Below are 15,182 nucleotides of genomic sequence, written 5' to 3'. Positions count from 1 at the left end.
CTATAATAATCCAGTAATGTGTGGTGCTAATAAAAATAAAAAGGGTTTTAGATATGTAGCACAGGTTTTTAACACATTAAGAAAATGGTGACTCGCAAGAGTCATTTCCCAAGGAATGAAAGAGACAGCGAGTTGGAGCAATATCTCACACAAATTAAACTGTCCTCTAACAGCAACGGCCAGCACAAAAAAATGCATCCGAGGCCACTTGCGGCATCTTCGTGGCTCACGCCATGAGTGTTAAATTTTGCGTAACAAAAATTTGTAACTAACGGGTTCGTTCAAAATGCCTGGCAGCCTTATCAACTACACTGCTGCCCCTGCCCACTCTTCGATTAAGCCCTACTTACGACGATGCTCTATGAGATTCTTTTTCTCTACTCCAAGCCTTTCTGCAGAGTCTTTGCGCAGGTAGATAGCGAGATAAATAGGTAAGATTATGGTTCTTACACACGAAAAAACAGGGCCAAGATGGAATACTGTGCTAAAATCTCTCATGTGTTTTTAGAACAATTTTAAGCCATTCTCAATTACGGAAGATGGAGATTACCATCTATGGGGAAATTTACAGCATGCACCGAGTATAAATACAGCCTGAGTAACCTCTATGGGCAAGAGAAGCCCTCTCCCATATTCCAAGAGAAGAGTCCTCCCACTTGGATGCAATTTTACAAGGTTTTGTCCTGTTTTGTATTTGTTTAAGGGGCTTAAAATGAATTCTTTATATAATTTTTTTGAGGGCCTAGATTTGAAGGGAATCTCAAACACAAGGTTCAAAGGTCATAGTTCTGTTTAGGATTTCCAAATAAAAATGGAATTTGAATCCTTTTAAAGCAGGACCCATGCTCTCCAGTTTGACCAAGAGCACCCACCACTCCCTACAGGGCCCATGGTTGGCTTTCTGTAAGTATCTTATGCCTCTACCCCCTGAAGATATTTTTGTTTGCCTTCACACTTCCAAAATATAAAATGAAAACAGTTAGTAAACATTTATTCAAAGTCTAGAAAATGCCGCATGGCAACAACTTGGGACAGGCTTTTGCAATTTAGTTATTTAAACAGAAGATTCACTGGAGGATATTCACAAACTTTCTGAAAATGGGATCATTTCCGTTAAGCAAGGACTATTTTCTTATTTACAAAGTCATTATGTAAAAGTTCAACACAGCCACACAAAAGAACTCAAGCATTTGCTATGCAGGAGAGGGCAGGGTGAGCAGGCTACGAATTCAAACACTGATTCCGAGAGCCACTATTTTGATAACTTCAGTTCTGTCACTTATTTCTCTGAGATTCAGTGTTCTTAGCTGAAAGATGAAGGAATTAAGCTAGATTAAATCTAAGGTTTCTCTCTTGGACTTAAAATTCTGTGCTTCTCTCATTCTCAGGACCTCAGACATTAGCCACTGAAGAAAAAGGGACACTTTCCTTACAGAAAAGCTCAACACCTGGACCCTGGAGGATTCACAGCAACAACAAAAAGCAAATGAGGCAAATCCTCTACCTGGAATTCTGCAGTGACTCACAGGATGTGCAGGGATGAGAATCTTAAATTCATCATCTTTATTCTGGCTGATGTAACCACTATAAATAATTCTCTCATGCCTGTGAGGTAATATGCTTTTTGCTGGAGACCCCATGAACAACTGAACAGACCTTGAGAGAGTCCCCTTATTTCACATATAGCTTTTTCTCTATTTCCTTTTTAAGCTTCCTAGTCTGATTGTAAAAACACGCACAGTAAAAAAAAAAAAATTCTAACAGAATGGCTCAAAAACACAGAATCAAAAACGTCTGGAACCTAGCCCTTGACAATAACCAGCTTTACGGATCATACCACATCTGACCATGCAATTGGGATCTAACAGGCAGTAAGACAATCTCCCAAATTTCCCGAAGCTTACAGACTCCTGGGATAGAGAGAGACAAGAGAACAGGCAATTCCCATCTAATCTGATGGGGACCTGACCCAGGCTTGGGGGTTGACAGTAGAAAACTGCTGCTCTGGACAAAAGTATGTCCAAGTAAACTCAAGAAAGAGGAGGAGGTGAGTAAATGAAAAAAAGGCAGGGGAAGAAAAGAGAGAAGTGGGGCAGAGGAAGAGGGAGGAGGGCAAGAGAGAAGAAAGGGAGGGAAAGAGAGAGGGACTGCCAGGTCATGGGAGAGCTGCCAAGATGGGGAAGGAAGTAAGATGAAGAAGGGGAAGATTCAAGCAGCAGACGAAGTGGGAGGGTGTAGACTGCTCCAGGCAGAGAGCAGAGATGTTTCCTTGGTGCAGAGCTGACAGAGAGGGGTTTCTCCTGCTTCCTCGGCCTCCTCATGGTGCAGGAAGCAAAATGGAGCAAATGGGGCAAATTTCCACAGACCCCTCACAATCTCCATCCACTTCCCCAAGAATGCTTCATGGTCAACCTCCAGGCCACAGAATGCCACGTTGGCTGCATCTCAATTCACAGATGCCCGAAATAACCAAGGAAACCCAGAATAAGGACACCCCAATCACCCCAATCACTGTCGGTGAGTCAGTTTTCTTATTTCGCAAAGGCTGAGACCCTCCCCCAAACTTCACTCTATCTCCAGGCTTTATGTGAAGAGAACTTGACACTGGGGTGGACAGCATGGATGTCAACTGTCTCCATGTATCTGACTCAGCTTTCTGCCATGAGCACACCAGGCATCCAAGCTGCCTAGGCCATGTGAATAAAGGCAGCTATGGACCAAAGCGTGATTGGCCACATCACTTACGGAATTCAACCTGCCATTGTAAGCACAGCATTTCATAATGAGAACACTTCATACAGTCAATGCACTGGAAAGGAGAGGAAACCTGGGAAGAAAAGACAGAAAAGAAAGGATACAAAAAAAATCACTAGCCAGGATTTCCTGTTCCACACATCCAAATCCTCACAGAGCTACATCTATTGGCGACAGATGTGAACAATTATTTAGAGCAGAAGTGATAAAAGGCAGGAACACTATAAAGCTTCATGCTGACTTGCCACGTCAGCTATTTGTCACCATCAAATCACTTAAGATATAATTATAATAACTGAGGCTAACTTATCATTGACGAAGATGAGCCTAGTAATTCTCTCCTTGCCAAACAAACGTCTGCCTGCTTTTAAGAGGTTAGCAGAATAAGAGCACAAATACACTAATCCTTCAAAGAAAATATTTTATCATTTTCATTGCAAATGTCACTGAAATAAATTTTCATCCCTGAATAATCTCATTCTTGTATTTCCTCGGACCTCTTCATAAACAAAACACTCATATGTTAAAACCTACTTACATTGTAAAATAAAATAAAGACGTCTTTGTAGAAGAAAAATGCAAAGCATTTTAGGGGAACACCCACTAAATTTATTTTGGCATTAAGATAAAAATGCCTAAATATTTTAAAGGAAAAATAGCTATCTTAAGAAAATCACCAAATGAAAACTACAGAATAGTGATGGTGATTTCTTTTCCAAGTAACAAAATACCCAATTCAAAGTGGTTCAACAATATAACAGATTCACCCAGTGGCATAACTGAAAAGTCCAGTGAGAGGCTTTGCTTCGGACAAGCTTTGATTTAGCAGCTTCCGTTGTTACAAACCTGATTTCTTAGAATCCTTTGGCCCTGCTTTTCATGGGATTTCCATCTTCCTACAGCATGCTTTTTCACACATCCAAAATACCTGGCATTTACTTTTGAGAGTATGTATTTCCTAATTAACGTCCAGCGAGAAAGAGCAACTTGGCATCAGCCTTCCCAGGAAAGGAACAGAAGTCCACTCTGCCAGACTCCATCAGTCCCTGCCATCACTGTGGTCAATGGGAGAGAATAGGAAGGATCATCAGCCCAATCTATACCACTGGCCCCTCTCGATCCAGACCTTGGTCCACATTTCTAAAACCACATGGATTCCCCCAAATGGAAATCAGGGGCTGCTAAGAAGGAGCAAAGGGGGAATGGATACCAGCAAAGTATTAAGCATCAGGGGACCACATCTTCTAACTCAGTAGGATCTCAATTTGGTTAAGTCAAGCAGTTATAGGTTCCAACTGAGTTATTTGTCATAACAAAAGTAATACCTACTCCTGGAAACTATTTGATCTCCAGAGCTCTTTGTCTTTACCCCATCTTCCAAAAACTAAAATTACCCTAAAAGAAATAAAATTTAAATAATTCTTCTTCTTCTTCTTCTTCTTCTTCTTCTTCTTCTTCTTCTTCTTCTTCTTCTTCTTCTTCTTTTGCCTTACTAACTGTTCTCTGTTTATTAGCATGGCTTTCCATATGCCAACTAGTTTACAAAGTCCTTCCAGGTTTTAAGAGAATGGTCCGGGGATTTTAAGCCACAATATACCTTTTCTGATATAATGACACAATTTATGAGTTACAATTATGGATTAGCTATATCTTCTCTAGGACCCAAGTTATCAGTAAACTAGATGCACTTCCAGAGACCAAGCCATCCTGTCTCTTAGGGCAGTGGACGCTATTTCACCCTGCCTTCGATGGATAAACTATTCAGAACTAGTATCAAAGCCTACTGTTTCAAAAATACAACATAGCTTTAGCCCCTCAAGGCCAGGGTAAAACTATGGATGAGGGAACTCATCACCATCTCCATCTAGCTTACTTTACATGGACACACTGGCATCCCCATCTCTGGGCTTCCTTATTATGCTGGATAAAACTTCTACTGAACCTGTCATAATAGATGAGAGTTATCACTCAGGCTGTCTGTTGTGCCCAATTCAGGGAAGCAAAACAATTGTAAGACCATTAGGAATCTGTTTAAACCACCTAAATTTGAATCTAGGCATCCAGGTTTTGAAACCAGGCTCTGCTACTTGCTCACTAAATGAACTATGAGACCCAGAAAGGTTACTTCACTCCACAGTTTTCACCTCTGAAAACTAAGGATAATCCCATCTTTCTTAAGGGGCAGCTGTAGAAGTGAAATGAGCTGACACATGGAAAGCACTCAGAAGCCCAATAAACATCACATTTATGTCGATTACCACGGCTATGCTAAGAGCACAGGGTAGGACCCGATTAATTCTGTTATTTTCTAGATCCTTCTTTTTTCGCATACCTCATACTCTCAGTGGGTGATTTCATCCAATGCCGTGGCTCCGGTCATCACCCACAGGACAATGCCACCTGAATATCTATCTCCAGGCCACTCTTGTCCTTATCTCTCCAAGCTCATACATACATTCTTGTCTATCTCCCCTTGAATTTTGGGAAACTCAAGATGAGCAGACCAAAATATGAACAGAAATTAATTGCCAACCTTCATCAGTGATGTCATGCTTCTGATCACTCCATCACTGGGTAAATGTCTTCTTATGTGCCCCTATGGCATCCTATTGCATATTTACACTATTCATCTACCCATCCACGGAGCACCAACTTTGTGACAGGTTAACCATCATAACATGTATCACTCTGCATTCAATTGTCTAGTTTCTAGTTTGCCTTCTCTACTTCTGGGTTGTAAGCACCCACAAGATGACAAGAAGTGTATCTTGTTGGTCCTTCTATCCCCAGCTTTGTACGAAGTAAAAACACAGGATAAAAAACCCAGTGGGTGACGGAATGAATGTTCCCATGAGACGATGCCAATGATGAAGACCTAAAAGCACTTCCTGTAACTGTTAAGTTAATCATAGGAACAGAAGCAACAAAGTACCAGAAGAATGTAGCTGATCACTGTTTTAAGTGAAGAGATATATAAAACAAAGATACTTTCTCAAATCAAATCAACATTCTTATACTATGTTCAAAGCAATGCTGGTGTTTTTTTTGGTTTGTTTGTTTGTTTTGTTTTTTACCGTAAAGATAGAAAGAAGATTAAATGTGTGCCTGGAGGTTTAAAAGGTCATAGTCCATAACTGAGAAAACCAAAGGGAATAAATGGTGGAAAGCAGAAACCAACAGCTCATAACCAACATACACCCTGAAGCATGCATGTGCGTGCACACACACACACACATGCACACACACACACAAACACACACTGGCTGGGGCCAGATGTTAATGATGAATGCCAGACTTCACACCAGTTTTCAGCTGAGAACAACTTAAGGAAAGCATCTGACAATGACAGGAAGGACTATAATAATGAAAGACACCTCCTGGCATGAGGAGACAGGAAATGATACAGCCACTGTTCACTGCCCCACCACCGCCCACCCCAGCATATCCACTGAAACACATTTGAAGGCCCAGAAGGAAAAGGAGAAAAGACTCAAAACTGCGATAACTCCAAAAAGAAAAAGCGTCGAATCGCAGTAATTTGTGCAACTCCTTTCTGCTGTAAGCATGAACCCAGATACACTCGGGCCCTATTTTCTATCAAAATCCCCATGAACATTTGTGGTTTTTTTTCCCCCAGAAAAACTTTTCCTACTTGGAAATTACAGAACCTCCAACAGGACAAAGAGACCTGATAAATTTCCATATGGCTTACAGAAGGTAACAGAAAGCTTAATTCAGACCATCACCACAACTACCGAGGACACAAAGGATTTTACCGCACTCCATGCTCCTTCTCACACACATATCACTGGCTAGTCTGCCCCTCATGTCCTAGAGGCTTTGGTAAGAAAAGTCAGTGTCAGTGCCAAGAGGTAGTAGACAGGAAGTAGACAGGCTCTGGACTTGGCTAGGAAAATTATACTCTCTTCTGATATGGGTGACGTGACCAAAGCTCAGGAAAAAGGGGATTCCTGAAGGCATTAAGTGTTCAGGGAAAGCTAAGCTAGGGAGCAGACTGAATAACAGAGGAACCGCCTTGCTGACATGCCAGATTCTTTTCAAGCACCTGACACATGACAGGTGTCCAATAACTGCCTTGAACAGGCAGGTGAACGGATAGCACAGTAAAGGTGTCCTGTCTGTATCAGGACCACAAATGTAACAACTATCAAACAAAGAGAAGTGCTTTGACATCAACACTCTATTTCATAGAAGCCTTATAAGCACCACATACTAAAAATTCAGGTTTTTCTGGGGCAAAATAAGGTTGTTTTGAATTCTCACCCACTTTACACAGAGTAGATTTAAAAAAAAACAGCTATAGATAAGGCAATGACATATGTAAATGCATATACACAGGCACACACAAGAACTCATTTAAGGGCTGCATTTCAAGTTACTTTGATTGGTTAAAGGTGTCTAGGCTAGTGTGGCATTAGAGATGCAACGTTTCATTCATGAAATTTTAAATAATGGTGATAAGATTTATCTAGACATATAAGCAGAACCTAAATATAAACCACATGAATAATAGAATGTGCATGAATTTTGAATGCTTATTTTTTCAGAAGAAAACAAAGAACTGAACTGTGAGTTCTCCGAGTCTCTAAGTGTAATCTGTTTTTGCATTTCAATAGCTTGCAAGGTAAGCTCTCTGAAATTGGTCAAATGTATAGACTCTCATGTCTCCTCCAACCCCAATCAGTCAATTAGCTTCTAGAGAAAGTGGCACACAGATGTTAAAACCCAGCATCTCAAAATCTATTCCAGCTGATACACATCAAAGTAATTTCAAAGCAAGAACGTTGAGGACACAGGCTTTCTATGGAGCAAATTCTGGATAGAGAAGTATGCAGTACCAGGATCTCACAGCTGGTGTGGTCAGTGGACACACACACACAAAGGGAACAGACAAGACAGTACACAAAATTTGTACAAAAGGGAAGAACAGGCAAAAGTCTGTAGACTGAGAGCCAACACATCAAAACATTTTTCCATAGGCAAAAAGTAAACTTAGCTATTTTTGTCCATTTAAACCAAAGGCATTTTAGAAGTCATCTTGCCACACTGATTAATACAGATGAGCTACAAACACCAGCCCATTTTAGATGTCATCCTACCAGCCGTGAGATCATGACTTGAGCTGAAGTTGGACACTTAACTGACTGAGCCACCCAGGCATGCCCCCCCCCCAACACTGAAGGAGCTACTTTTTAACACTCACAGGAGCAAAGGTATAATACACACATATTAAATATTTGAATGATGTTACCAATATATCATGCCTTTCCAACTGCAGTACTTCTGTTCTTTCCTTCTCTGTGCTCCACCCTTTTATCTTTCCTTTCTATAAAAACAGAGATTCCAGAAACCTAGAGGTAAGCCCAAAGTACAGAGTGTTATGCTTGGCTCGTAAGAGGCATTCAAGAACTAGGAATGGACACCTGAGTTTAAAGAAATGATGGGAATGTATGGATAGTAAACTTAATAGTAAAGCTACTTTTACTAAGTGCCCTCTCACTCAGCCACGGTGAGTTCTGTGGACTGAATGTTTGTGCCTGTGTCCTGCCCCCAGGCAAAGTCATATGGTGAAGCCCTAATATGATTGACTTGGAGGTCGGGAGATTACTAGGGGGAGACTATGTCATGAAGCGGGGGCCCTGATGATGGGGTTAATGCCCTTAAAAAAAAAAGGAAGAGAAATGAGATTTGTCTCCACTGTGTGAGGATAGAACCAGCAGGTAGCTATCTGTAAGCCAGGAAGATGGCTCTCACCAGATATGGAATCTGCAGCACCTTGACCTTGACATTCCCAGCCTCCAGAAGTGTGAGAAATACATGCTTGTTGTTTAAGACCTCTTGTCTGTTTTATTTTGTTATAGCAGCCTGAACTAAGACAATTAGATATTTACCTACCTTTGCAGTAGTCCACTAAGAATCCTGCTAGGTAAGTGTTAGTACTCTTACATTATAGGGAAACACACACACACACACACACACACACACACCTAAGCCACAGGAAAGTTTTAACCTGCTCCAGAGTCACACAACTACGATGTGGCAAAGTAACACAGTACAAGGGAAGCAGAAGAAGAGGGAGGCTCAGCTATGTAGAAATACAGTGAAAATGGCCATGATTACTTACTATGTTCTTCTTACTAGCTGCTTGACATTGCTCAAAGTAACTTTACATGCATACATCTTATTTATTTTTATAGCAGTCCTGGGGCATAAGTAGTATTCCCATTTGACTGATGACAAGCCTGAAGTTTAGATGACAGCAGTATGCCCAGGATAATCCAGGCAAAAGGCATTGGTTCAACATCCACACAGTAGTCTACTAGATTTCAGTGCCACTGCTCTGACGGTCTTTGCCACAACATGAGCTTCTTCCCTGTATTGTCATCACTGCTACCATAAGGCTGGATAATAAACCCATACAAAACTAGTGGCTTACAACAGTAAACATTTATTCTCACAGTGGCATGTCTGCAGGTAGACTCTGAGTTTCCCAGGCTTGGCTCCTGGCTCCAGGTTACTGTAGGTCAGTTCGATGAGGGTTTGTTCTGGAACCCAATGGCTACTCAGTGCATGTTGTTCTTATAGTAAATCACCAAAGTGCAAGATGGCAGGACCAACAGCACAACCTTATTTCAAGCCTCTGTTTGTGACTCTGTTAACTGACAGGTCATGGGCCCCAGCAAGTCACATAGCTGAGCCCAAAGTCAACTAGGGGAAGTACCTCTGCCTGAGATGAAGCCATGAGGCCTGGGCAGGGGAGTGAATGTAGACAGAGGACTGAACAATTAAGAGAATAATTGTATCCACCACACTATCCAAATTCGATCTGTATTTACCGTATCTTTTAGTTGGATTGCTCAACAGTTAATGGGAAAAGAATCTGTGAGCTCAATAATTTATATTTAGAATAAGGTTTTAAGGGAAAAGTGTAAACAGTCAAATCAATGGTCTAATTCCACCTTCACTTTCAGAACAATGCTAAAATTGAAAGAAGAGGCAATTGGAAAATACAGAAGTACCACTATCTCATCAGGAAAAACATCATTATGATGAAAATCCTATAAAATGAATTTCTAGATGTAGCTGCTATCTAACTATGATCACTAAGCTAAAACAATCCATTAAAAACTACTTCATGTTTTCTATAATCATTTCATGCTCACTGTAATGCATCCTACCTATAACTCCCAAAAGGGTTCATTTTTTTTATCAATGTGATTTAATGTCTTTGTGTATACATACACAAATTGGCAACAGTGTGTCAGAAAACTGATAAGGTTGTACATATGCCATCTGTCTTTCTTGGCTGAACCCCCTATCTTCAATTACAGATATTCCATTGAAAAGGAAAAGTCTTTGTTGAATTTGATGTAATCTCACTCAGGTTTTAAATTCACTCACTGTTTCAAACAATATGGTACCAACCTCGTCATCTTCATTTAAGAATGGAGGTTCCTTGGGGCGCCTGGGTGGCTCAGTTGGTTAAGCGGCCGACTTCGGCTCAGGTCATGATCTCACGGTCCGTGAGTTTGAGCCCCGTGTCAGGCTCTGTGCTGACAGCTCAGAGCCTGGAGCCTGTTTCGGATTCTGTGTCTCCCTTTCTCTGACCCTCCCCCGTTCATGCTCTGTCTCTCTCTGTCTCAAAAATAAATAAATGTTAAAAAAAAAAATTAAAAAAAAAAAGAATGGAGGTTCCTCAAAAAACTAAAAATACAACTACCCTACGACCCAGCAATTGCACTACTAGGCATTTATCCAAGGGATACAGGTATGCTGTTTCAAAGGGACACATGTGGGGTGCCTGGGTGGCTCAGTTGGCTAAGTGTCTGACTTCAGCTCAGGTCATGATCTTGCGGTTAGTGAGTTCGAGCCCCATATTGGGCTCTGTGACAACAGCTCGGAGCCTGGAGCTGCATCAGATTCTCTCTCTCTCTCTCTCTCTCTCTCTCTCTCTCTCTCTCTCTCTGCTGCTCCCCCACTCTCACTCTGTCTCTCTCTCAAAAATAAATAATAAACATTAAAAAAAATTTCTTAAAAAAACAAAGGGACACATGCACCCCCATGTTTATGGCAGCACCATCAACAATAGCCAAAGAATGGAAAGAGCCCAAATGACCATCGATGGATGAATGGATAAAGAAGATGTGATATATATATACAATGGAGTATTACTCAGCAATCAAAAAGAATGAAATCTTGCCATTTGTAACTACGTGGATGGAGCTGGAGGGTATTATGCTAAGTGAAATTAGTCAGAGAAAGACAAAAATCATATGACTTCACTCACATGAGGACTTTAAGAGACAAAACAGATGAACATAAGGGAAGGGAAACAAAAACAATATAAAAACAAGGAAGGGGACACAACAGAAGAGACTCTTAAATATGGAGAACTGAGGGCTGCTGGAGGGGTTGTGGGAGGGGGGACGGGCTAAATGGGTAAGGGGCACTAAGGAATCTACTCCTGAAATCACTGTTTCACTATATGCTAACTAATCTGGATGTAAATTTTAAAAAATAAAAAATAAAATAAAATAAAAAGAATGAATTGCTTTTTCCATTACAGCCTCTAGTTTAGGATGTCTCATTTTGCCTTTTCAAAACTGTATTGAAATGAGACCCGTAGGCAAGTTGTCAAAGTTGGAAGCAATCTGCAAAAACACATGCACACACACACACACACACACACACACACACACACACACACACACAAAACCCCACATCTTCAAAACCAGATATATCTTCAAGACCTGACACTAAAGCATAAAACTGCTTTGCTGTTTTTATCATTGTAACCAGCCCTGCAAAATAAGTGTTAAAACACATGTTATAGTAATGCTTGAAAGTTATTCTAACAAATCTATTAGGCTGTGAGAAATTGTACTCTCTCATTATTCATCCTGTACTTTGATTAATTATTTAACGCAGATGACTTCAGAATCTATATCCAGCCTTGACCTCTGTATGGAAGGAAGTCTAAGGCCCTATGTCCAAGCTGCTTATTGAATACCTCTACCTACAAGGTGCTTCTAGGGCTTCCACAGCTGCTTTAAACTCCAGATGCTCGGAGCTAATCATCTTCTTACCATCCAGATCACTTTTATTTCTGGTCTTCATCTGACTTGGCCATCATCCCTGGATCCTCCCAGCTCTTTCCCCATCCATCCCAAGAGGTCACCATGCATTAATTCTACTGAAGCGCCTTTTCTCTACTTTCAGAGACACAGTGTCCACACAGTGGCAACACCCCTCACCCCCTTGCTCCTAACCTAGCTGTTCCTGGCCTCTTCCCAGGCATTCTTCATGCACAGGTGACACCACAGCTGACAGCTGGCAAAAGATTTCTGCCCCCTGCTTACAATCTTTCAATGGCTTCCTATTGTTCGACAGTAACCTCTAGATGCCTCAACATGGCATCACTCTTGGGCCTCTGGCTTGCCACCACCTGTCTCTCCCACGCACTACCTTGCAGCTCTTTCCAAAGGGTAGACCCGGCCCAATTTTCGCAGGCCTGGTTGTTTCCCCAGCCTGGACCACCCTTCCTAACTCATCACCGCCAGGCAGCAACATCCTCACCTGCACAAAGCCTTGTGCCTCCCACGGCAGAGCCAGCCCCATAGTGTATGCCTCTGCCCTGTGACAGACGCAGGACCCAGCCCTGGCTGCTACCTCAACAGCCGTGCATCTCCCCCATGATAAGCCCCTCGTGGTTCAGTACCATATTCCACTCATTCTGTAACGCTGGAGCCTGGGATGGGAAGTCCAATAGTGTCAAGACCCAATATTCAGTGATCTGACACCAACCTGGTCAAAATACACTGCTGCTGCTATCATTATTATTATGATACATTTATTGAAAGAAAGGCAAAGAATGGACTTCCGTGCTTGACTGCCAGAATCAAAAGCATCTGCATTCACAATCTAAGTAGAATAACAAACGTGTGCAGAACTCAACAAGAATACTACTGAAGAATATCTAGATTAAGAGTTCCAAACCACAGGTGTGTAATATCTAAGCATTATGACAATGCTTCGAGGGACAAAGCAACGGTCTTACCAGGCCCTTGAGGTGGTTTCTAGATGCAAATGATGGGGCATATCCCAGCAATTTAAAAAAATGGAAAAGTGGGCCTGGACACCACCAGTGCCCTGGGTCTTTTCAGGGTAATGGTCTAAGGCTGCCTCCAGCCGCACCACTCTAATAAATCCCCCTGGAGCTGAGTTTGTTACTGGTTTGAGCTCGCACATGACAATCTTTGCTATTGCTTGGGAAGTCAAAAAAACAAATACACGGAGTGCATCTTCCTCCTTCTCCGTAAAAACAAACCAACGTCTCAGTGGAAAAAAGGAGGCCAAACCTCCGTCACACCTTTTGAAGTCTGTCAAACCTTGCACTGGAGATACAGAAGTAGAGGTTCCATGATTTAGGGTTCCTTGGACACATAATCCCCTCGGGGTAGAGAGGCTCAATCCTGGCTGCACACAGCTGAAAGGTGCTAATTTAATTCACGCAGGTTGCACCTAGGCCTCAGGCTTTGGAAGCTCTCCGGGTAGTTCAAAAGGACAGATTCAGTTGAACCACCGTCCTAAGGTCTGGAACTAGGTATCACATTAGAATTGATTTACCTTTCTCAATTCCATAAAGATGCACAAAATAAAATAAAAAATAAAAAAAACGCCTTGAAGAGCTTGTCAATGATGTTGTTGAGTAGTATAAAACTTCTTCTTAGACAACAATGCCAAAGAATTTAAAACTAGGCCCCCAATTCCCACAGTTTTGAAAGATGACAAAGTAATAGATGCTTTATATAGACCAGTTCAAAGAAAAAATGTTTAGATCCCACCATCAAGATACAATTAACCTTTCAGTGCCTTTTCTTCCTGTTGTTTTACATGAAGAACAAAATGCATTCTTAACCTGTGTTAGGTATATTCATATATGTTAGATCAGTTATTTTTTTCTCTTCCCCCCCCCTTCCAGCTTCTCATCCCTGCCTCACAGACTAATGTCTGTGGGATTAAATGTGCATTATGTACACGGTTTAGTTACCTTTCTTCACTTCAAATTATTAGTGCCAGCGTTTTCCCCCATCATGAAATAATTGTCAAAACCATGATTTTAACGGCAATATTGTCTTCTAACATGCATGTCTCAAAAGTCATTTGCCAACCTCCATGCCTTTGCTTCCAAGACAAATACATGCTAAGACACTTGAAAAAGCTCTCCCGTAACTCATAATTTATTTGCAACTTAAGTTTCAAGAAAAATCAAACACTTTAATTTCGTTAGGCTCTGGTGTCAGCGATAAAATGATTGGTGGCTGCATGCATATTGATCTCTGGAAGTTCACGTAATTCACAATTTTTATAGTTTACCTAGTTTATTGATTAGCTGGTCTTTCCATCTCCTTTTGTCTTCTTCTAAAATCATTCCTGAAATGATTTCACTGTTTTAAGTGCAATAGTACTAAACTTTCAGTTCTTACAGAAAAACCTTTTCAGGCAACTTGGGATTTTTAAAAGACATAATACATAAGGTCACGTAACTCCTAAAAGAGGGAACTAGGCGGAGAAATGGTGGCTATGTTTATGCAGAGAGCCACTGTAACCGAGTATGAAACTGCTCTCATCACTGGGAGGAAAGAGGCAAGACAGAGCCAGTTCTCATTATCTGATTCAAAGAGGCAAACCGGTTCACCTGGAGAGGAAGGCCCTTTGTGAGTTGTGAATGCTAATCTGATTTATCATGTGGGCCTAATGTAAGAGACAATGCGCATCATAACGGTTAGGACTTCAAGGGGAGTTTTACACAAAGCACAGAGACCAGCTCTCAAAGCTGTTTCTTCTAGCAACTCTCACTAAGAGCCAAGGACATGATGTGAAGTCGTAACTCTGTAAAAGGATTTTGGGGAGAGCAGAGATGGACAGTCAGAGTGTGACAGGGTAGACCTCCAGGGAAGCTGGGGGATGAATGGGAAGAGATATCTTGGCATATGTCTCTCACACCTCGCTTCTCTGTGCCACCATCTGAAGAGCTGAGCAATTCAAAATTGAGATTGCCTGCAGGACCTCAAGAGCAGATGTCTTGCATTATTGATTCAAAGGAGACCCATGTGCTTCAGATCCTCAAGTAGAAGGGGATGAACATTTTCCCAAGAGGATCCAGAGCTGACTAGAAAGACATCATTACATGTAAGTGGGAAATGGTTGAGGGCTTTGCACAAAAAAGCAGCTTTGAATCTGTTCAAATGCTTAAACTCAGTTCAGCCTCCAGAGATCTGCACTATAATATGTCAACATTGACTGTGGCTAGCAAAATGCTGCCAGTAAGAGCAGGGAGCAGTTCAACACATGCTAAATACACGCCATGCTGCGTGGACTCCCATCGCCCATCCAGACCCAGTCCC

The 15,182-nt window shown here is 41.5% G+C and overlaps 1 protein-coding gene across 17 annotated transcripts in view; it reads right to left on the bottom strand.

The window, feature by feature from the left end:
- Positions 1-15,182, bottom strand: part of MAST4 (microtubule associated serine/threonine kinase family member 4) — a 556,148-nt gene that overhangs the window by 320,188 nt on the left and 220,778 nt on the right. For 2 of the 17 annotated variants that reach the window (XM_053223486.1, XM_053223496.1), the window contains exon 1: positions 2,746-2,796. The exons of the other annotated variants lie outside the window; for them this stretch is intronic. In XM_053223486.1, coding sequence (XP_053079461.1) covers positions 2,746-2,781 — 36 coding nt within the window. In that variant the 5' untranslated portion in view covers positions 2,782-2,796. Of the gene's footprint in view, positions 1-2,745; positions 2,797-15,182 lie in introns of those variants that run through there. 17 annotated transcript variants of the gene reach the window in all.

Source organism: Acinonyx jubatus, chromosome A1 (genome assembly GCF_027475565.1).
Source record: "Acinonyx jubatus isolate Ajub_Pintada_27869175 chromosome A1, VMU_Ajub_asm_v1.0, whole genome shotgun sequence".
NCBI lineage: Eukaryota > Metazoa > Chordata > Mammalia > Carnivora > Felidae > Acinonyx > Acinonyx jubatus.
Note: the sequence above shows the minus strand (reverse complement) of the source record. Positions and strands in the feature narration are given on the sequence as shown.